The sequence below is a fragment of the Paroedura picta genome, chromosome 7, assembly GCF_049243985.1.
Source record: "Paroedura picta isolate Pp20150507F chromosome 7, Ppicta_v3.0, whole genome shotgun sequence".
Classification (NCBI taxonomy): Eukaryota; Metazoa; Chordata; class Lepidosauria; order Squamata; family Gekkonidae; genus Paroedura; species Paroedura picta.
In genome coordinates this window covers 101815321-101838200 of record NC_135375.1, presented here as the reverse complement: position 1 = coordinate 101838200, position 22880 = coordinate 101815321, and the positions used below count along the sequence as shown (strand labels likewise).

General features: G+C 51.2%; 1 protein-coding gene across 3 annotated transcripts in view; it reads left to right on the top strand.

Annotated features, from left to right (window-relative positions):
* The window catches only part of USP5 (ubiquitin specific peptidase 5), a 28011-nt gene that overhangs the window by 3177 nt on the left and 1954 nt on the right, over nt 1–22880 (top strand). For 2 of the 3 annotated variants that reach the window (XM_077345768.1, XM_077345765.1), the window contains exons 2-19: nt 3942–4067; nt 5456–5522; nt 6143–6276; nt 6486–6631; nt 7576–7760; nt 10467–10561; nt 11406–11599; nt 13458–13529; nt 14430–14511; nt 14610–14735; nt 15499–15652; nt 17350–17524; nt 18915–19003; nt 20025–20216; nt 21149–21292; nt 21825–21970; nt 22100–22253; nt 22774–22858. In XM_077345768.1, coding sequence (XP_077201883.1) covers nt 3969–4067; nt 5456–5522; nt 6143–6276; nt 6486–6631; nt 7576–7760; nt 10467–10561; nt 11406–11599; nt 13458–13529; nt 14430–14511; nt 14610–14735; nt 15499–15652; nt 17350–17524; nt 18915–19003; nt 20025–20216; nt 21149–21292; nt 21825–21970; nt 22100–22253; nt 22774–22858 — 2339 coding nt within the window. In that variant the 5' untranslated portion in view covers nt 3942–3968. The remainder of the gene's footprint in view (nt 1–3941; nt 4068–5455; nt 5523–6142; nt 6277–6485; nt 6632–7575; nt 7761–10466; nt 10562–11405; nt 11600–13457; nt 13530–14429; nt 14512–14609; nt 14736–15498; nt 15653–17349; nt 17525–18914; nt 19004–20024; nt 20217–21148; nt 21293–21824; nt 21971–22099; nt 22254–22773; nt 22859–22880) is intronic. The other variant, XM_077345767.1, reaches the window with a different exon arrangement.

The following is a 22880-nucleotide window of genomic DNA, read 5'->3' as shown; positions in this document are numbered from 1 at the left end:
GGTCAGTTTCCAAGGGCTGCCCCAGTGACTACAATTTGGTACTGCTTTATAGACTACATGGGCCTTTTGCCTGTCATCCGTCAGGGTCCCCTTCCTTGTTTGGATTGGCTTTTCCTGTTCAGTTCCCCCATGTTATTCTTCCCACCAGTGCCAGTCCGGTTTCCGCCCTGCTGTCCTTTCCACCCTGTCACCCAGCGTGAGAGCTTCCCAAATGGAGCGATGCAAGTGAAAGAGGAGTCCTGTCTGGGCCACCAAATGTTCCCGAGGCTTTTGACCAGCTCTCATAACCGGCTATGCTGCACCCTTCTTATCCGTTGTGCTGAGACAGCAGTCGCTTACGCTGCTGGAATGTCCGGCGTCAGTAATTCTGAGTGGGGCACAGGTCTGTGTTGGGCGCTGGTGGCAGCAATTGCGGCGAGCTTGAAACGAGTATCTCTTAAAAACTGGATCTCTGCCTAAGAACCATCAGATGCAAACGACATGACCAATATTCATTGTAAAGCATCCCAATACTCCACGCCAAACATCAGGCAGAGAGAGCAGTTAATGGCTCGGAAAGAGTGTGACGTGCCCAGCTATCAACGGACTGTAATGATCACAGTGGGTTGGATGCAGCCCGTTCTTTTCCCCTTCAACCATGCTATAGCTTCCCCCCCACACACACACACACACGGCTTTGCTACATGTAGGTCCCATGATCTCCCGCATAGCCTTCCTGTAGGTAAAGGAGAACACTTCTTGCTTTTTCTCCTGTGGAAAGGCAGGTTGGGTGAGCCCAATGACTTGGAACAGATGAAAGAGAAGCAATAATTATAGGCCATTTGACAGCCATCAAACCCAGAGCTAGTTGAGTTTCCGTGCCTCTGCCAGAGGTCAGGAGCCACCAAGGCGAAAGGCTCCCTTCTAACCCCATTGAGCTCACTTGTTGAAGGGGGAGGATACCAGCAGCCAAGCTGGATCTTAATTGGTTGGGACTGAAGGGTGGCAGGTATTTTAGGGTCGCTAGCACCTAAAGGCCTGAAACATCAGTTTCTGTGAGGCAGACTGGTAGTCAGTGTGGTTGTACTGGTGGAACACTGCAAATTGGTGAGCACTTGTGAATAAACCGCATCTTTGCGTGTTGTGGCTGAACCACAATTCCACACAAATGAACAAGGAGGTTGGTGTGTGTGAACCCACCTGGTTTGTATTGGTTTGTGACCCATTTAGAGCTTAAACCCACACTTTCTGCTCCCTGTGGCTATTTGCAGGGAGCAGAAAGCAGGGGTTTAAGTGGCTCCAAACCAATTAAGCCCCTGTTTTCTGCTCCTCATGAGAAACTGTAAAAAGTAGAGGGTGAAATGGCTCCAAGCCATTTCAACCCTTGCTTTCTGCTCTTCATAAACCTCCCCGAACTGCATCAACATTCGTGAAAATCCATGGTGGTTCTTCCATTCATGAACATTACTTTGCAAACTGCCCAAAATTTGTGACCAACTTCAGTTCGTCAACCTGTTTATGCCCATCTCTGCTTGTGAACTTGCTGCAACATTTTGTGACAGTTGGAATTTTCATTTGGTCTCCAAGGCTAGCTCTTTGGAGAGCAAGTTGCAGTAGTCAAGGGCAGAAGGTGCAGTTCCATTCTACTGTATGAGCAGATCATTTTTTAAAGAAAGCACCAGTGTGCATTCACTTTGCATTTGAAACTGGGTACTGGGGGGTAAACGGTAATGACTGGGGAAGGCACTGGCAAACCACCCCGTATTGAGTCTGCTATGAAAACGCTAGAGGGCGTCACCCCAAGGGTCAGACATGACCCAGTGTTTGCACAGGAGATACCTTTACCTTACCAGTACTTTGATAAGTGCAGGGTTTGTATCACATTCAGCCATGTATGCCTTGAGTATAACGTGAGAATTACTGCACACACTTTTTAAAACAAGGATACAAGATACATAGATTGTACCTGGCATTGCCAGCTCTGGGTTAGGAAATACCTGGAGACTTTGGGAGGTGGAGCTGGGAGTGGGTGGGATTTTGGGGCTGGGAGAGACCTCAGTGGCGTATAATAGTATGGAGTCGTTCCCCCCCCCCTCCAAAGCAGCCATTTTCTCCAGGGAATTAGGGTTGTCGGCTCTGGGTTGGGACTTTGGGGGTGGAGCTGGGGTGTGTGGAGAGAGACCTCAGTGGAGATGTCTCTGTTGCTCATGACCCGTAAGACGGAGCTCTTCCTTCAGGTGTATGGTTGAGGCTGGGTGGGGCCAGGAACATCTAGGGGTTGCCCTCACAAAACTGCAGCACCCCTATGTAAATCAACTATCTGAGCTATAGAAATATGGGGTTGCTGCTGACTGTTAATGGGTTCGTATTATGTATCTTAGTTAATGTTTTAACTGGTTGAAAATTTTATTGTATTTATACCACCGTGAGCTGCTAACCCCAAGAGAAGCAGCATATAAATTCAGACTAATAAACTATGGAATCCCCCCTCCAAAGCAGCCATTTTCTCCAGGGGATCCTGGAGATGAACGGTAAAACGAGGGGCTCCACAGGTTCCACTTGGGGACTAACATCCCTAAGTACATTCATTCACGGTAACATGAAGAGAGCTGTTGTAAACTGACCATGGTTTCAGCAGACCGCTGGACCCAGCTGTAGGGTGGAATGGACAATGGGAAAGGCTCTGGTTTCAGGGGGTGTCAGGTTTCATTATAGGACAGATCAGATTATGTGAATTGCACTCTGGGTCCCTTTTAATTCTAGCTATAGGTTCCCTTGAGCCTCTTAGAAGGCTGAATATCAATATATGAAACAACTAAAATGAGGCACAGAAAGCACATGCAGCAGCTATATGTGAGACGTGTGTGTGTATACATGCACACATATGTATTCTATTTGGGGCATTGTACAAAGCATGTTAATGAAAATAGCCTTAGAGCAGTGGTCCCCAACCTGCGGGCCGCGACCCAGTGCTGGGCCGCGAAGGCCATGGCGCCGGGCCGCGGCTCCCTCTCCCAGCCCCCCCCCCCAGTGAAAAACTTCCCAGGCCGCAAGCTTGTGGCCTGGGAAGCTTCTTACTGCGGGAGGGCGGGGAGAGAGAATCAGGGTGCGTGGCCCGTGCGGGCGTGGCCCGCGAGTGCGGCCCGATGCACAGGCGTGGCCCGCGGGCACGGCCCGACGCGTGGGTGTGGCCCGCGGGGGCGCGGTCCGCATGGGTGCGGCCCGATGCCCTGTCGGTCCCCAGCTTCAGAAAGGTTGGGGACCACTGCCTTAGAGGAACAAGGGTGATATGTACCATAAGCAGAATTATAAGGTTGTGGGTGAGAAAAGGGGTATAAGAGAATCTTGTATCTACATGACAGAGTCCTGGGTTCTCCAGTGCTAGAAAGGTGAGTCCGCATCCCTACTGGTCAGAGCAGTTGCAAAGTAAAGGTGTCCAATAGTGGGGCAACGAATGTATGGATGGGAAAAGCTATCATGATCCATGGTTAGAAAAATCCCTCCTAGACTATGAAAAATACCATGCAAATGCATTCAATATGCATAATTTATCCAAACTGTGGAATTCCTCTGGAGAATTTAGGGCTGAATTCCTCTGGAGAATTTGGAGCACAAAATTTGGGGCTGAATCTTGGCGGTGGGAGGGCTTAGAGTACATGCACACCTCCGTGGTTCTCTTGGCATCCTCCCTGTTGAGTTAGAACCCTTTCTAGCCAGTGCAGTGTAGTGGTAGAAGGTTGGACTGGGGACTGAGTGGCAGGCTTGGGTTTGGGCCCTCGTTCAGCCACGGATGCGCACTGAATGACCTTGAGCAAGTAGCAGGTGCTCTCTCTCTCTCTCTCAGCCTAGCCTATCTCACAGGGTTGTTGTGAGGACAAAACAGAAGAGACGGACGCCAGCTGCCTTGGGGACAAAGGCAGAGGCATACCTGGAACGAACTAAGTGAACTTTCTGTTCCTCAGGAGTCCGATGGAGGCTTGTACATTTGCATGAACACATTCCTGGGATTTGGGAAACAGTATGTGGACAAACATTATGAGAAAACAGGCCAGCGGGTCTATCTCCATCTCAAGAGGACACGCAAATTGGTAAGGAATGGTTTTTAAGAAATAAGAATGTCAGGCTATAAAGGTTGTTTGAAAATCTGTAGCATAGGCCAGGGGTAGTCAACCTGTGGTCCTCCAGATGTTCATGGACTACAATTCTCATGAGCCCCTGCCAGCAAACGCTGGCAGGGGCTCATGGGAATTGTAGTCCATGAACATCTGGAGGACCACAGGTTGACTACCCCTGGCCTAGGAGGATAATTCCTGAGCATACTGACATATGCAATGAGTTTTAAGCATACATTAGTGAGGCTGAACTTTTTGTTTGCAATGGGTATCTTTTGTGTACCATGATGATATGTTATTGAATAGTTCTGTGGTGTGGTATAAAGTCTAACTCTACATTGAAACGTGCAGCTAGGATTAGAGGAGTCCTTTCAATCCAAATAAATAAGCTTTTTCATATTTACGGCAAGGTTTGGTTTCTTAATATTTTCAACTTTAATTCCCTTCAGCTTAATGGCAGAAATTAAAAATTAGCGAGCTCAGGTGGCAAAATTCTGCACCTTTCTCTGCTTAGTATTTCATGTATTTATTTTTCTAGTGCTCCCCAAATGTCCTTTGGAAAAACTGAATGCCATTCATTTTGAGTGAATAAAACCATATCTTAGAAGGCGTTGTAATCATTCCAAAGGAAATGTTTCATAGCCAGTTGCTTCGCTTTTCCCTCAAACTTTTTTGGGGAAATAATCTTTGGTGGAGCAATGGAAGTTACCACTGTTTCTTGGTGTAGTGGTTAGGAGTGTGGACTTCTAATCTGGCGAGCCGGGTTTGATTCCCGCATGAAGCCAGCTGGGTGACCTTGGGCTCACCACAGCACTGATAAAGCTGTTCAGACTGAGCAGTGATATCAGGGCTCTCTCAGCCTCACCCACCTCACAGGGTATCTATTGTGGAGAGAGGAAGGGAAAGGCGAATGTAAGCCTCTTTGAGACTCCTCTGGGGAGGGAAAAGCATTATATAAGAACCAACTGTTCTTCAGTAATATCAGGGCTCCCTCACAGAGGGTCTGTTGTGGGGAAAGGAAAGGGAAGGCGACTGTAAGCTGCTTTGAGACTCCTCTGGGTGGAGAAAAGTGGCATATAAGATCCAACTCTTCTTCTTCTTCTAATATTTCACCCCTACTTAGCAGTGCGGTTCACACTGGAAACCACTGTTTTCTGAACGCTACTGCCAGATTTTATCTGCTCAGTTACAAATTGAGTGTTTTATGCTCTTAAAGCAAGCATGCTGAGAAAGCTTGGTAAGAAAGCTTACCTTTTAGTCGTCCCACACACCCCCCTCTAATGTCTGCATTTGGCTTCAGAATTCCCTGCAATGTTACATGTTCAATCACTTTCTAACCCGCACTCCTTTTGGCTTGGCTACAGAAAGAAGAAGATGCCAACTCCAGTGCTGGAGATCCCCCTAGAAAGAAACCTACCCGTCTAGCTATTGGTAAGAGGCCAGCCCTATAGGTCTGTCAGTTATGCAGAGGAGGAACACACACATTGCATAGGGGAGTTAGCAGTAGATTTAAATTGTATATTTCCTTTTGGATCAAGCCAAATGCTGAACTGAAAAATTGTGTGTGTGTGTGTTTGGGGGGGGGGGGTAATGCTATTGGAATATACAAGATCTAATGGACATGAATGCAGAAAGATGACCAGAAAATCTTGCAGGGACATTAAAGGGGACAGCTAGCTAGAATAGCAAAATTAGGCATCTCCCCTTGTTTCAAATTGTTCCCTTCTAGATTTCTTCATCTCCCAGCTAGATTAGATGGTCTCCTCTCTTACCTTAGATTAGATGGTCTCCTCTCTTACAGGCTGGGTAAGAACATATATAAAATAATAAATAAGAATTGTCACATTAAAACACTCATTTTAAAACATCGTATAATTGGATTAATTTAAAACCGCCTTAATTTCCCAGTGGGGTGGGGTAGGTGTCTGGTACAGAGAAAGCTTGGCTGATATTTTGGGCAGGGAGGCCAGAATTACGGTGTCAGTTCCAGCCTCATCCATAGGCCTGGTAGAACACCTCTGATCTGCAATCTTTACCCTTTGCTTTGGCAGGAGTCGAAGGTGGATTTGACATCCCCGAGGAGAAGTATGAGTACGATGACCATGTCAAATTAGTCATTTTACCAGAGTATTTAGATATTCCCCGGGACGGCTTGGATGGTCTTCCAGATATGGTCAAGGACAGGGTAAGTTTTGGGCCCTCTCTACAAAATGGGACCCTCCATGGTTTGAAATGATGGCAGAACTACACTGCAGGAGTGGGCATGATCTTGGGCAGGAGAACAGTGTGGGCTGTCTCCAGGCCCACATTAGCAGAAGATGCTTCAGGGGGTGGTGGCGGGAGAAACAGTAGAAATTGCCCCCTACCCTCCTGCCCCTGCTTCCCTTCTTCCAGGTTTCCAGTGCAATTGAAGCTATCCTGACAGCAGACTCCGCCTCCCGGAAGCAGGAAGTGCAGGCTTGGGACGGGGAGGTCCGGCGTGTGTCTCGGCATGCTTTCTCCCTCCAGCAGCTCCAGAACGGTGTGCGTATTCCTCCTTGGTGAGTCTAGCTGAACTCCCTCTCCCATCTGCCCCTTGAGTCACACAGCAGTGCATCCTCTGACAGCTCTTTTGCTCAGGGTCCCTTGAGAGGGGAACGCGATCTCCCCACCCCCCTCAACACCTCCTGTTCAGGACAGATAAAAGAGTAGGTCCTCTGGACTGACATGGGTTTTGTTCAGCAGAGGCATCTGTTTTGGTACCAACTGGGAGGAATAGCAGAGGGGCAACCAAGTTGCAGCCCCCACCTGGCTGGCCCAGACCAGGCAATTCTGGTCAGCTCTTGAAGGTGAAGCAGGGTCAGCCCTGGTTAGCCGTTGGATGGAGACCACCATGGAAGGTCAGGGTTGCTACGCAGAGGCAGACAATGGCTGGACCTCCTCTGCTCCTCTCTGGCCTTAAAAATCTTCCAGGAATGGCCCCTGACCTTTTTGAGTCTCTCAGCATCTTTGGACACGGCCCAGTGGGTGCAGCGGCAGAATGGTTGTTGCGAGAGAGCTGTTGCCGGGGGTGGAGCCAGCTGTACAAGGGCAGCCGCAGCTTATGGTCAGTGGCACAGGGAAGATCCTTGTGTGGCAGTGGCAACTGCGAGGCAGTGTCCTTTTAAAATCTGCACAGCCAATCAGAAGCTGATCAAAAGCCCCACCCAGCTCCACCCACTTCCTAAAAGAACTTTACAGGGCCCTGTGGCTCCCAAGGGGACCCTTGCCCTGTGAAGTCACTACAAATCAGCTACAGCTTGATGCACTCTCCACCACTACCGCCAGACCTGCTGGGCTGTCGTTGGAGGATAAAAATCAGGCAGCACCTTCAAGCCTTAGCATTGTTAATCTCAATCTGAACAGTCCATTTTGTCAGAAGCGTAGCTCTGACTGAAGGATTTTTATGGAGCAGGACCCAGGGAGGAAGGCCCTGACTCCCTCTTCCCTCCTTTTCGTCCGCCAGTGGCTGGAAGTGCACCAAGTGCGACATGCGTGAGAACTTGTGGCTCAACATGACTGACGGCGCCATCTTGTGCGGGCGGCGCTACTTCGACGGCAGCGGGGGCAACAACCATGCAGTTGAACATTACCGGGAGACTGGCTATCCGTTGGCTGTCAAGCTGGGCACCATCACTCCAGATGGAGCAGGTAAGAATCGCTGGCACTGGCACCTGATAGGACCGGGCACAAAGAAATGAACCCTTCTAGGAATCTGGAAGACGGCAGGGAAGAAATTTGTGGCTGCTTTGTCGTGTGGGCCCAGCTGTGGTCTCCTTGGCCCAGTTGTACGCTCTCATCTTGCTTCAGCTCAGAGATCTGTTGCAGCCCGTGTCTTTGTGCCTGCCGATGGAAGGTTTGATGCTGGTGCCTCTGGTGCCTACCTTGCACCTTTCTCAGCTGTACATGGTCCTGGGGTTACGTGTCTCACCGCACATGTTGAACCACCAGAAAAGTCAGTGCCACCGGAGGGGGCTTGATGTGCTGGATACCCTGGAAGGCTTGACGTGCTGATACCTTGCCTGTGAATACGCGCAGTTGCAGCAGGAATGCTCTATGAACATGCAGCACCCCTCTCTTTGCAAGCCTATCTTTATGCCTACTCACAGGGGAAATATTTAGCATCCCTCCACAAAGAGGTGTTAGGACAGATTCAGTGATGGAGGCCCAGACCTGGCTGATGGGCTGCTGGCCAGTCATCAGGGTAGCAGGCTGGGCTTCAGAGGGGGCCATGTATCTATTGTAACTTTTCCATTTTTTTAAATTGTATGTTGGTTTTACTGTTGACACCCACCCTGAGCTTTTCAGAACAGCGGGCTAAAAATAAATACTTTTCCGCCTCCTTCATATTATTATTTGTATCGTTATTATTTATTATATTTTGGCCACTCCTCTTTCCCCACCTGTTAGGTTAAGGGTCCCCAGCCTTTTGGAGCCTGCAGGCACATTTGGCATTCAGACCCAAGTGGGTAGGAGTAGCAACACAATGGGCTGCCCTGGGAGGCAGAGCCAGCTCCAAAACGATCGCCCGAGCTTAACTTCAGTAACACGATGTAGGTCCTTGTGCTGTGGTGGCAGCTGTGGCCAAAGCATCATTTTGAAATATCCGCATGGACCAGGGCTTCCCAGCCAGGGGTCTGCAGAACCTCCAGAGGGCCCACAGCCCTAATGGACTTGGCCACAAGCTAGGGAACCAGCCACTTCCACTGCTTCCTGGCCCTGTCCTAGTGTGAGTGAGTCCTCTTGTGGTTCCTCTGTCTGGATGGGGATGGAGCCTGCACACCCGCCTTAAACCGCCTCCTGGCTCTCCCTGCGCTCAGTCCTCCTCCAGCTAGCCTGCCAACATGGGCGGTGATGTCACTTTGGGGGGCGTGGCAGGGAAGTGGGGCTGGCTAACTCCACTCCCTGGGCTCCTGAAGACCTGAAAAAATTATTTCAAGGGCTCCTCCGTGGTCAAAAAGGTTGAAAAAGGCTGGCATAGACAGACAGGGGCCCTGCTAGATGCGAGCCCTACCTGTCCCTGCCCACTTACTCAAAATCCTTGGCGTGCACCAGAAAAGGTGTTGAGGGATGCCTTGACACCCATGGGCACCATGTTGGAGACCTTTTCCATCGATGTATGGGTAGTGCCAGGCCAGGGCGTTGCCTACGAAACCACAGACATAGGCACTAAAATGTTCAAGGATGAACTATCACCCCTGTGTATCTCTTTCAACTCCCCCCCCCCAAAAAAAAAACCCTCCTGGGAGAAAAAATGTTGTCAACCTTTTCATCATCACACCTGGGCCCTCTCTGTTTCCCCCCTCTCCTCCCTCTGCTGGCATAGATTGGCAACCCTGCAAGCACAGATGGGAGGATGGCGGGGGGGGGGGGGTGGTGGTCTCTGCTAGTTGCTGATCATTGTAGTGTTTTTATGCTGCTATAATTAGAATCATAGAATAATAAGAGTTGGAAGGGACCTCCTGGGTCATCTAGTCGAGCCCCCCGCACCATGCAGGACACTCACAACCCTATCGCTCATCCACTGTAGTCTGTCACCCCCTTAAGCCTTCACAGAATCAGCCTCTCTGTCAGATGGCTATCCAGCCTCTGTTTAAACATTTCCAAAGATGGAGAACCCACCACCTCCCGAGGAAGCCTGTTCCACTGAGAAACCACTCTCACTGTGAGGAACTTCTTCTGGATGTTTAGACGGAATTTCTTTAGAATTAATTTCATCCCATTTTCATTTCAACCAATAATTGTTTTATTGTGTGGAGAGGGGTGTGGTACGCAAGTTGAATAAATGATAATCCAAGGGACCAAGCCCTATGAAGATAGGTTGAGGGACTTGGGAATGTTCAGCTTGGAGAAAAGGAGGTTGAGAGGGGACATGATAGCCCTCTTTAAGTATTTGAAAGGTTGTCACTTGGAGGAGGGCAGGATGCTGTTTCTGTTGGCTGCAGAGGAGAGGACACGCAGTAATGGGTTTAAACTTCAAGTACAACGATATAGGCTAGATATCAGGAAAAAGTTTTTCACAGTCAGAGTAGTTCAGCAGTGGAATAGGCTGCCTAAGGAGGTGGTGAGCTCCCCCTCACTGGCCGTCTTCAAACAAAGGTTGGACACACACTTTTCTTGGATGCTTTAGGATGCTTAGGGCTAATCCTGCGTTGAGCAGGGGGTTGGACTAGATGGCCTATATGGCCCCTTCCAACTCTATGATTCTATGATAATATTTTAAAATCCAGCCAACCCTGAGAAAAAGAGCTGAGAGGGCTCCATTCAGCACTTGGAAGCCGATCGGGTTGGCCGTCCCTGCCTCAGAGGGGGAGGAGCTCTGGGTGCCTTTTTCTCATCCCCCACTTTCCACCGCAGATGTCTACTCGTATGACGAGGACGACATGGTGCTGGACCCCAACCTCGCTGAACACCTGGCCCACTTTGGAATCGACATGTTGAAAATGCAGAAGGTGAGTCAAGGCCAAGAGTGGCAGCTTTACGGGCTCGGGTCTGTCCTCCTCGCTTCCAACCAGAAAGGCTCATGACTAGCAGCTCTCTCCGTGGCTACTAGCCATGATTAGCAAAGGTGCAGCATCCGCGTCCAGGCAGCCCACCTCTGAACCACGGTGCTTGGCCAACAGCATTTGGGGAAGACTATGGTCTCTGGGCCTTGCTTGTTTGGCTTCTGTGCAAGAAGAAATAGAGCTGGGTTATTTTATACCTCGCTTTTCACTTCCCAAAGGAGTTCCAAAGCAGCTTACAAACACCTTTCCCTTCCACTCCCCACAATAGACATCCTGTGAGGTGGGTGGGGTGAGAAGAGCTCCGAGAGAACTACACCATGGGAAACCACTCCGAGACAACTGGCATTAGACCAAGGTTACCCAGCTGGGAGGAGTGGGGGATTGAACCTGGTTCTCCAGATTAGAGGCCGCCACTCTTAACCACTACCCCAAGCTAGCGGCTGGCCTGATCCTGCAGGGCTCTTCCAATGTTCTCAAGAAGAGTGCTCTTGACTGCTTCACAATGGCTTGGATTTATGGGTGCACCGTTTATGACAGAAACCTGGTAACACAGGAGTCCAAAAAACGTGTTATGGAGACCCTCTAAAAAAAAACCCCAGGGCATTCACAGTGCATTAAAATGTCCAAAGAATGAGACCCACATTAATAGGCTTCAGGACCCTCAGATAGGGACACACCAGTTCTGTCGAAGCCTCCTTCTCCTCCAGCAAGCCGGATTTCTGCTCTTGCAATCTCTCCTCTGCTTACTACCACCCTGATCCTGGGTTCTGTCCTCCTTTTCCCCCTGCAGACTGACAAGACAATGACCGAGCTAGAGATTGATATGAACCAGCGGATTGGCGAGTGGGAGCTAATCCAGGAGTCCGGGGTGCAGCTCAAGCCACTCTACGGCCCCGGCTACACGGGAATCCGTAACCTGGGAAACAGCTGCTACCTCAACTCCGTGGTGCAGGTGCTGTTCAGCATCCCAGACTTCCAGCGAAAGTAAGCGGGAGGGAGGAAGCCCCTCTTCCTCTTGGGCGTGGCCGCAGGGGTGGAGGCGACTTTTGTGCGTGTGCAGTTTGAGAGAAGCCCTCTTCTGTTACTGTTCCCATAGGCCCCGCCCTGGAGAGTCCAGGCGAGCCTGATCCTGGCAGGTCTTGGAAGCTAAGCAGGGTTGACCCTGGCTAGTATATGGATGGGAGACCGCTAAGGATTTGGGTGGTAGTTCCTCCAACAAGTACTAGAGGTCATGACGTGGAAGCAGGAAATGGCAAACAGCTTCCATACATCCCTTGCCTAGCTGCCAGTCCATGGTCAGATCTGGCTACACTCTGCTCTTCCATGCAATATATCAATTGTTCTGTTTCCTATAGAGGTCGAGAGCCACTACCCAGTCACATATGCCAGAAAGGCATTGGATATATATTCATAATTCTGGCATGGGAATAAGATATATATTTTATTTTTTAGTCCAGTGACACTTTTAAGACCAACAAAAGTTTTATCCAAGGGATAAGCTTTCATATGCACACACCCTTCTTCTTATACAATGAAACAAAGTTTCCTCAACCATTACAGATAAGTAGAGAGGGGGAGGCAGTTTAATTGCCAGGAAGGGCCAGTGGCATGCATCAGAAACTGGGGGAGTCAATGGGCACAAAGGATAAGTGGACACAAATCTGATTTCAAGGAACCACAGAACTGAGAAACCTGGAGGAGAACATGTCCAGCCTCAGTGGGGGACCTCAAAGTAGATGTTTTATAGCAAAGGAACTTTAAAAATGGTCTGGAATGAGGACTTGTTGTATTACAAATTATTGCAACGCACAGGACAATGGAAACTTTGGGGCTTAACAGAGACATCGGTTTCTTATCTCAATATACATGCTAAGTCACTCAGTTCTCACATGCACCCAGAAACGAAATAATGTTGGCCTTCAAGGGGCCACTGAACTTAAACTTAATTCTTGCATTCTCAACAAAACTGTATGTTAATTTCCTGCTATTTACCTGGATTGGTATGCTAATTTACTTGCCTTCACAGGTCTTATCTGCCTTAAGCCCATCTTGGCTATAATAACCAGCTTCTTATGCATGCAACTAGCCCTGACTGGCAATTTATTTATTTTTATTTGTGCTCCCATGTAAGTCTGGTGCCAGAAGTGTCAACAGAAGAAGCCACTCCCTGTCCCTGAGCAAGCAAGAGAAACCAGGCAGCAGAAGTCCCGCTTCCCAGGCCTTGGTCACAAACCCTGAGCAGATGAGAGTGCTCCAGAGCCACATCCCACTAGCCATAAAGCAGCCTCTGTCAACCTTTTGACCATGGAGGAACCCCTGAAATGTTTTTCAGGCTGCCATTTTCACTACCACATCACAGGAAGTGAGGTCACCAGGCCTCCCCCCCCCCCCATCGCTAGGATGACGTGTCTAACCCCACCCATTCCCACCTACATTTGGCTGTCGTGTATTAACGTAATAAGTGCATTACTAGAGTTACCAGCTTCCAGGTGGTGGTTGGAGTTCTCCCTCTGTTACAAGTGATCTCCCAGTGACAGAGATCAGCTCAGCTGGAGAAAAGAGCTGCTTTGGAAGGTGGCCTCTGGCATTATATCCCGCTGAAGTCCAATCCCTGTCCTCATCAGGCTTGACCCCCCCCCCCCACAAAAAAATCTGCCATCTCAGAGCTGGTAGTCTCAGTTTAGTGTGAGCCCCCGCCTAGCCACACCGCAGCAGGCAGCCAGGCAGTCAAACTTTCAGCAAGGGCCGCAGAACTCCTGGGGAGGTCTCCTGGTTGGGAATCCCTGCTCTAAAGGATGCAGTCCCATTGCCTCACTTGGGCTCCTTCTGGTTTGCTTTGCAGGTACGTAGACAAGCTAGAAAAAATATTCCGAAATGCTCCCGCGGATCCAACGCAGGATTTCAGCACCCAAGTGTACGTAGTGGCAAATCTTACCAGCCGTTGCCGGTGCCGTGACCTGCTCTGTTGGCTTCTCCCGTGGTGTTTTTCCTTTCCCAGTCCACTCTGGCTCCCCTCAACTTATTTGATCCTTTCCCACCTATTCTGTAAAAGGTTTGAGGGGGGGGGGAGGACACGGTCAACTGTCTCCTTTCCGAATCCCAAGAACCGGAAATGGTGGTGTCGAAACGAGTCCCTCCACCATTGGAAGCTCCCGAGAGTGTCCAACTGGCCCAAAGGAACCTTAAACTTCTCGAGCTTTAAAAAGCGAAACCAAACCGGAGTTGCCTGGTGGTTTTACTTCCCTGGAGGATCTAATCTGGGAGGGTTTACAGCCCACTCAAGTGGCTTAGCGTTCCTGACTGAGATGGGGTGAGATGATCAGACGAGGGCCGCTGCTGTTACATAAGACGGGAGCGCCTCCCTGAAGATTTAAAATGTAGGCGGAGAGCGAAGTCTCTGAGTGTGCTCAGGACAGCCCTTTTTAAGCTTTTGACCCTGAAGGAGCCCTGAAATATTTTTCAGGCTTCAAGGTGCCCTGGAACTGGACTGGAAGTGATGCGTGCTGGGCACGCCTCCCTGTCACACTCAAGGGAGTGGGGGGAGGAAGCCGGTTGAGGCAGGAATGTGCAGCCAGGCTCCGTCCCCGTTCCCAGGCACAGTAACCACGGAAGAACACCACCCACAGGCCAATGTGAATGGCTGGTTCCCTGCTTTCACAACAAGGCCGGGAATATCTTGCGGCTAAGGCCATTAAAGCAGGATATAGAGGGTGGCCAGGGAGCCCCTGGGGGAGCTGTCATGGAGCCCCAGGGCTTCAGGGTGCTCTGGCTGGGAATCCCTGCCTTAGGCTGATGAATTCCTGTGTCTTTCCAGGGCCAAGCTGGGCCACGGACTACTCTCTGGTGAATATTCAAAGCCGGCTGCCTCCGAAGGGGAACAGCAGCCAGACCAGAAGGTGAGGCTCAGGACCACCAGCTGGGGCTCGCCTGTTAAAGGATGCCCCCCTCCCCCACCTTCAAAGCGCATTCACTCACATTTCTTCTGTCTTCTCAGGGAGTTCAGGACGGCATTGCACCACGCATGTTTAAGTCTCTGGTGGGCAAAGGCCACCCGGAATTCTCCACCAACCGGCAGCAGGACGCCCAGGAGTTCTTCCTGCACTTTATCAACATGGTGGAGGTAACGGCCGCCCGATTTCACCCAAGATCATGGGCCTCTGTTGGGTTCTGGGTTTGGGGGCCTGGGAAGATGAGGGGGCAGTCGATCATCGTGGTTGATGCAATTAGGAACAGCAGCAAAAATCAGCACTGCAGGGCACCCAGAGGCCCTGCTGCTGCAGAGAGAAGTCAGCTGAAGCCTCCAAGGACACCATAGCGGGAGGCCTGGTCATCAGCCAAAGCCCCTCCTTCTAGAGTTTCCTCTGAAGACTGTTCAGAAGGATTAATTTTGTATTGAGGGTAGGGGGCCCGAACAAAGCAGAAGCCTTCAGGGTTTTTTTACTCCAGAATGGTTCAGGGTGGTTGGTGAACTGGAATCCTTTTCAGGGAATGGTTACAAGTCAGTCCATTTCAAACCACATGCGGGTTTCTTGGGGAAGTTTCTTGGGGATTTCTCGTGATGGAAGATACAGTGGATTGGCTACTCCTACATCCATCACTCAGGTCTCTGCCTGGCCTTAGCAGCTGTGGGAAAGTTTGGGCGTGTTCCCCCTCCTTTAGGGCGATGCTGCTTTGAGACCCAGTCAATCTTGATAGTTGCATAGATAGTTGCATGTCCCCCTGGGACAGTTCCTCGCCAACCAATCCAGCCCGGGACCCCTGCTTCGTTAAGGACGGCATGTTCGAAAACCGCCAGAGACCCACTTTTGCCCGGCTCGTCCCTGCTGGTCCGTTCGTGGACCGTAACGGCCTGCCTCATCTTCCTACCCTCTTGTGCTTTCCAGAGGAACTGCCGCAGCTCAGAAAATCCGAACGAGGTCTTCCGCTTCTTGGTGGAGGAGAAGCTCAAGTGCTTGGCCACGGAGAAAGTGAAATACACCCAGCGGGTTGACTACATCATGCAGCTGCCGGTGCCCATGGAGGCGGCGCTGAATAAAGGTCTGGGGGCTGCAGCAGGGGAGGGGCTGAAAGCAACACACTTCCGTGGAGTGGAGTTTGAAACTGGGGAGTGGGATCCGGCGAGGTGTGCAAGAGAGCTGGCCCCTCTGCCACCTGTGGAGCTCAGAAGGAGCAAGGGTCATCCCGAGGCAAATTCCCTGTCTTTTCTGACACGCCCAGAGTCAGTGAATCAGTGGCAGAGCCTGTGCTTTGCATGCAGGAGGATCAGTTCCTGGCACCTCCAGTTAAAAAGAAGAAGAGTTGGTTTTTATGACCTGCTTTTCTTATATGCCACTTTTTTCTACCCGAAGGTGTCTCAAAGTGGTTTACACTTGCCTTCCTTTTCCTCTGCCCACAACAGACACCCTGTAAGGTAGGTGAGGCTGGGAGAGCCCTGACATTACGGCTCAGAGAGAGCAGTGCTATCAGGGCTTTGAAAAGCCCAAGGTCACCTAGCGTCTGCATGTGGGGCAGGAGCGGGGAATCAAAGCCGGCTTGCCAGATTAGAAGCCACTGCTCTTAATCCTGACACCAAGACTAGGTGGCAGGTAAGAGAATTGAGCTTCCACAACAACCGGGTCTGTTCCTCTCCATATTTCCTGGCATTCCAACTGTGCACAACTTATTTTACCCTTCCTCCAAGGACCTTGAGTGTCCATGATCCCCCCCCCCCAAACCATCCGTTTTGCCCTCACACATGCCTGTGAGGCTGTCTAGGTGTGCGTGAGTAACCCAAAGGTACTCAAATGGGTATGCTTGTTGGTCTGAAGTAGCACAATAAAATGAGAGGTCCAGTAGCACCTTTAAGACCAACAAAGATTTATTCCAAGGCATGAGCTTTCGTGTACTCACACCTTGAATAAATCTTTGTAGGTTTTAAAGGTTCTACTGGTCTCTGATTCCGAAGGGAGTACCCAGGGAGCTTCTTAGCAGCATGGGGCTTTGAAACCTGCACCTCCCCCATCCTGATCCAGCACTCTCTCCACTACACATCACTAGCTCTCCCCACAATAGATGGATGCGCCTTATGCACAGAGAGAGGACTGGTAAGCTACCAGAGGCTCCCATGGAGCTTTCCACCTCTTGCCTAAGCAATGGTAGTTGTGTTCAGTCAGACGTTGATGTGAGCCTGGAAGCTGACACGGGGGAGGGGGGTGACTGTGGCAAAGCACCCAAAGCCACAACTTTCCCCAAACGCAACTGAGAGATGGTTTGGTGTAATGGTTTAAAATGGGCTTGATTCCCCACTCCTCTACATGCAGCCAGACTCAGTTTTCTCAGAGCGCTCTGCCCCACCTACCTCATAGTGCGTCTGTTCTGGGGAGAAAAAGGGAAGGCGATTCTAAACCCGTCCGGGACACTTGAGGCCTGTTGGATGACCTTGGGCCAGTCACTGTTCTCTCAGAGCTCTCTCAGTCCCACCTACCTCATAGGGTGTTGGTTGTGGGAAGAGGAAGCAATGGCAATTGTCAGTCACTTTGAGTAGTAAAATGTAGGGTGCAAAACCCCCAGCTCTCCTTCTCTTCCTCTGGGTATTTTGCTGTCTGCAGCTAGTGACTGAGAAAAACGCATTCGCGAGATCACGCTTCCTATGTCTCTCCCCCCCCCCCACCGCCTCCCTACATGCACACTGAAGACCTGCCCACAGGCTCACACCTCTTCTTTTTTTTGCTCTTCTCCCCCCTCCCCATGCCCAGACGAGCTGCTGGAGTACGAGGAGAAGAAGCGGCAAGCGGAAGCCGAGAAGCAGCCTCTGCCGGAGCTGGTCCGAGCCAAGGTGCCTTTCAGCTCCTGCCTGGAGGCTTACGGGGCCCCCGAACAAGTGGACGACTTCTGGAGCACGGCCTTGCAGGCCAAGTCTGTGGCCCTCAAGTGAGTGGGGGGGGGATAATTATCAGTCAGTTTCAACCATGTCCTCTGAAGTTCTTTGGGGATTCCTCTTGGTGGAAGACCAGCAGATCGGCTACTCCAGTAGGTGGCTTCTTGACCAAGGGCTTAGAATTCTGGTTCTTCCGTGGCCTGAGCAGCCGCAGTAGAAGGTAGGGCATCCCCCATCTCTCCAGGCTATGCTGCTTTGAAGCCCAGTCAAGCTCGATTAGTGTGTAGATCTTGGCTTCTGACCCAGCACTGTCTCCAGAATCTTGTGCCCCTTGCTCAGCTGCTTTCTGAGACAGGAAATCCAGCCGAGGGCCTGTTTGGGGGGCTGGGAAGAGGAGGGAAGCCTCCTCTTGGTTGATTTGAAACATTCAAGCCCCGTGGCATTCCTCTGGCTGCCTTCTGTTTGAAACCAGCCATGCCTTGTCTTCCCCATGCTGTTCCAGCTGTGTGTGAGTCTAGAGACTAGGGAGAGGGGCAGGATTCCTGTGGGAGGACCCACACTCGGGCTTCTTCCCTATAATGGTTTTCCCCTGTGGGATCCTCTCCCTCCCTTGCCCACCCATAGTTGCTTTGGGAGAAACTTGATATACAACCTCACCAGGTGGCTTCTCACTGGGACATGAACTGCGGAGGGGAGAAAGTCAATCACTGGCCCCTGTTCTCCATCCAACGGGAGCAGCTCATTCAGGAAAAGGCTTTCCCAAAGTCATGCGGGGCTTGGTCCACGGAATGCCTCAGAGGCAAATGGGCATCTTGAAGCACACTGGCAAGTCTGGTGTGAATTTAGCCAAATGCTACTGGCTTTTACCGTATTGGGGAGCAGAGCTTTGCCCAATTCAAAGTTTTAGTGCACTCCCCAAGGACATGTCACAGCCCCCAGGCCCGTCCCTTCTTCTGAGCAAGGGGCAGTTTGGATGTCATTGATAAAAGGCACGTGTGGCCACATCCACCGGTGAACAACATGGCACCCAGTCCATAAACCTTGGCCATCCAGGGTGCCCGACACTTGCTGCCTCAGAGTCACAAGGGATGCCAGCTTGTGGTGCAGTGGCTAAGAGTGACAGCCTCTGAGCTGGAGAACCAGGTTTAATTCCCCGCTCCTTCATGTGACTTTGGGCCAATCACTCTCGGAGCTCTCTCAGCCCCAGCTTCCTCGCAGGGTATCTCTTGTGCGGAAAGGAAGGAGAGGTGATTGTCAGCCGCTTTGAGACTCCTTCAGGTAGTAAACAGGGCACAAAACCCAGATTCCTTCCTTCCTCCCTCCCTCCCTGTAGGGCAGGCAGATGTAATATTGAAGCATTTCCCGAGATGTTGCCAACCCTTTCTCCCTTTGTTGTTGGAAAAACGGATATTTCACCGCCTCTGTCTCTGACTTCCTTTTCAGGACTACCCGTTTTGCCTCCTTCCCGGATTATCTAGTGATCCAGATTAAAAAATTCACCTTTGGCCTCGACTGGGTCCCTAAGAAGCTTGGTAAGAGTAGTACCGTGGAGACCTGACTTTTCTCCCCTGCCCTCACCCCATTCCAATATGGCGAAACTGTCAGCACTCCCAGCGGCTTCCATAGACCTTTAGAATAGTAAGAAATACTGGCAAATGTTTAAATTTGTGCTCTGGAGTCTTCAGAGTGGCTTCTTTTAGCTCTCATGCACACAGCAGGCCTGTATGTTAGACCCTTCTCTGCAGTTTATATTATCTGAAAATTACCAAGCTACTTATTAACTTTTGGGTCAATGGAAGAGCGTCTGCTTGGCGTCCAGATAGTCTTGGTTTCCAGGCAGCCGCTGTTCAAAGAGCCAGGCAGTAGGCCACGTGAAAGACCCCTATCCGAGACCCCAGAGAACTGCTCTGAGTCAAACGAGACGACTGTTAGGTTGACGGGACCAGCAGACTATCATAGAATCATAGAATCATAGAGTTGGAAGGGGCCATACAGGCCATCTAGTCCAACCCCCTGCTCAACGCAGGACTAGCCCTAAGCATCCTAAAGCAAAAAGCATCCTAAAGCATCCTAAATCAAATCTTTATGGCTTATAGATAAAACATATAGTTTGTTGTTGAGTAAAACAAGTATTTTAAAAAATGCTTAAGTTTTCAAACAATATATTGTAATATGCAAATGGCTTCTCAATCCTCACCATATTTGCAGCTTGATCCTATCTGGCGCCCTGGTTGGGGAAATACTTGGAGATTCTGGGGGTGGAGACTGAGGAGGGCAGGATTTGGAGTGAGGAGGGAGCTGGCATGCTGCGGCTGCAGTGAGATTTGAGTCGGGCTCCCCCAGCCCTCGCCCGTAGCCCCACCACGACCTCGGCTCTCAACAAAACCCTTCCCAGGTGACCAGGTTCCGTTCAGCTCATTCGTGGAGCACAGTCAGGCAGAATTAGGATCAGCCCGCTTGCTGGCCCATCGTGCCCATTTGCAAGCCCGACCCCATGCCTCGGACAGCTTTCCCGGGGGGCCGTTTCCAAGCAGGTCCCCTCTGTGTTGCCAGATGTCTCCATCGAAATGCCAGAGGAGCTGGACATCTCGGCGCTGCGGGGGACCGGACTTCAGCCCGACGAGGAGGAGATGCCCGACATCGCGCCCCCGCTGGTGACGCCCGATGAGCCCAAAGGTAGCCTGGGTTTCTATGGCAACGAGGACGACGACTCCTTCTGCTCCCCTCACTTCTCCTCTCCGACATGTTAGTGACTCTTCTCTCCTCCTCCTCCTCTTCCTCCTGGAGCCTCCCTCCCTTGCTTCTTCCCCTTTCTCTCTCATGATGGCCTGTTGCCTTTGCTCCTCCCTTCCTTCCTCCTTGCTCTGTCTGTCTTTTGTGTCACTTTACCAGCGTATGCCTGCCTGCCTGCCAGCCTTCCTTTAACCTACCCCCCACCCCTACCCACGTCCTGGGATGTTCAGGCTAGAACTGTTGTTGAACCAGTGGTTGGGGCCCACAACGGAGAGGCTTACAAGAGGGTATTTCCAGAGCAGCCCAGCCTACAGCCACCCTGGAAACCTCACCGAGGGGGGGGGGGCAGCATCCTGTCCGAAAGCCAGATCCCGACCCCCCTCCCTTCCCTAGGTTTGGTTCCTCTAACAAGACTTGTGATGTTCTCACCAAACATCCACCTTGAGTAGAGCAGGTACCGTTTCCCAAAGATTCCAGTGTCTGGGTGCCTTCTGGTTGAACGACTGCCCATTCCAATACAACTGGAAGCAACCATGTGAAATTTTAAGAGGAAGGGTAACGATCAGGCAGGTAGGAGCTAGGTCAAACCAGGTGAAATATAAAGCACATTATAAAGTAAGAGCGAAAAGGTGGAATAAAGCTCAGATAAAATGCTGGCTCCTTAATGACAAGAAATCAGGTGCTGCGCTGACCTTTAGGGGAAGGGGATTCCGAAGATGGGGGGGCTACCACCGAGAAAGCCCTGTCCCTAATTCCAGCGGCCTCACTTCTCCTGGCAGGGCCCAGAAAGCAGAAAGCTTTTCCCACATAGGGTCAGCCACACCCTGTTAGGAAGGCAACTTGTGGGTTAGCTGCATGGGAAGCGAGGGGAGGCTCGGGGTGGGGGGTAGCAAGGTTCTTCAGAAGCCCCTCCGTTCACCCACCGTCTTCCATCCCACCTGCAGCCCCCATGTTGGACGAGTCGGTGATCACCCAGCTGGTCGAGATGGGCTTCCCGATGGACGCCTGCCGCAAGGCCGTGTATTACACCGGGAACAGCGGGGCCGAGGCGGCAATGAACTGGGTCATGTCGCACATGGATGATCCAGGTATGTTGGCGGCCGGCGGTCCTCATGTCCCGGCCCCTGTGCTGGTCTGGTCTCCCACCAGTTTGGATGTCATTGATGAAAGGCACGTGTGCCGCAACCCAGCATTGTACCATGAACGCCCTCTAAATGTACCGCTGCACGGGGGATTTCAAGATGGCAGCAGCACGGAGCTGGCTGCCACCTCCGCTTCTTTCCTTGTGGTTGGGATGAGTTGGACTGGTGGATATTCCGTTGGGGGGTTGGGGCTGTCTTGAATAGGTGAGGCATATTTTTATTTGTTTGTTATTTGCAGATGGACCATTGCAGGAGGGATGACGGGGGCTGTTTTTTAATGTTTGCACACTTTTTTTGTGTATGGGGGTGTGTCAGGGGGGCGTGGTCAGCTGACATCACTTCCCTGGCGCCTCGAAGCCTGAAAAATGTTTCAGTCAAAAGGCTGAAAAAGGCCAGTGGCAGCATTTTAAAACAGACCGCTTGATACTCCCCGACTCACGAATTGGGCCTTCTGAATTTTCATGTTGTGCTTGCCTAGATTTCGCCAACCCTCTAGTTCTTCCCGGATCCAGCGGGCCAGGCTCCACGATCACCTGTCCTGATCCCCCGTCTGAAGACAGCGTGGCCACCATAGTCTCCATGGGCTTTTCCCGGGATCAGGCAATGAAAGCGCTCAGAGCCACGGTGGGTCCAGGGCAAAAGCCACGTCAAGGATGCTCCTCTTGGGGGGCGGGGGGGGCACTGTACTTACTCCTGGAAAGGGAGATGGTGGGGGCTTCCCAGCCTGACCACTTCTGCCCCTCCCCTCTGCAGAACAACAGTCTCGAGCGGGCCGTGGACTGGATCTTCAGCCACATCGATGACCTGGATGCAGAAGCGGCTATGGACATCTCCGAGGGGCGGTCAGCTGCGGAATCCATCTCCGAATCTGTCCCCGTGGGGCCAAAAGTGCGCGATGGACCTGGAAGTGAGTCTGGGAGCTCAAGAGGAGCGTGGATTCTTGGCTGAAAGACAGGCTGATTGGCTCTGTCTCTCCAACCCCTGCCCCTTTCTTTTTGCTACCTCTTTAAGCCCTCTGTCCTTTTTAATTTAAACCTTTGCAATTGAATTCTTTAGGCATCTGGACAAGAGCAATTATGAATACTGGATCAAACCAGTGGCACATCTAGCTGAGGGGTGGCCAAACTGTAGCTCTCCAGATGTCCGTGGACTACAATTACCTTGAGCCCCTGCCAGCGTTCTGGCTCTTCCTTTTCTTATGCGCTGTGAAAAATTGAACCCAGGACAGTTTAGCAATGGAAGTCATAGACAAACATTGCCTCTCAGTCCAGGCTGGCTCCTGACCCATCGCAGGAACAAGATATGCCCTGTGTGTTTTCCCATCTAGAAAGACAGAGCTCAGCCCCTCCTCAGCTCCTCCAGGGGTTTGTGCCAAGGGTTAAGAGCAATCTGATCTATCTCATCCCCCCCCCCATTTTCCCTTTCAGAATATCAGCTTTTTGCCTTCATCAGCCACATGGGCACCTCCACTATGTGTGGCCACTACGTCTGTCATATCAAGAAGGATGGCAGGTAAGAGGGAGGAAAGAGAGGC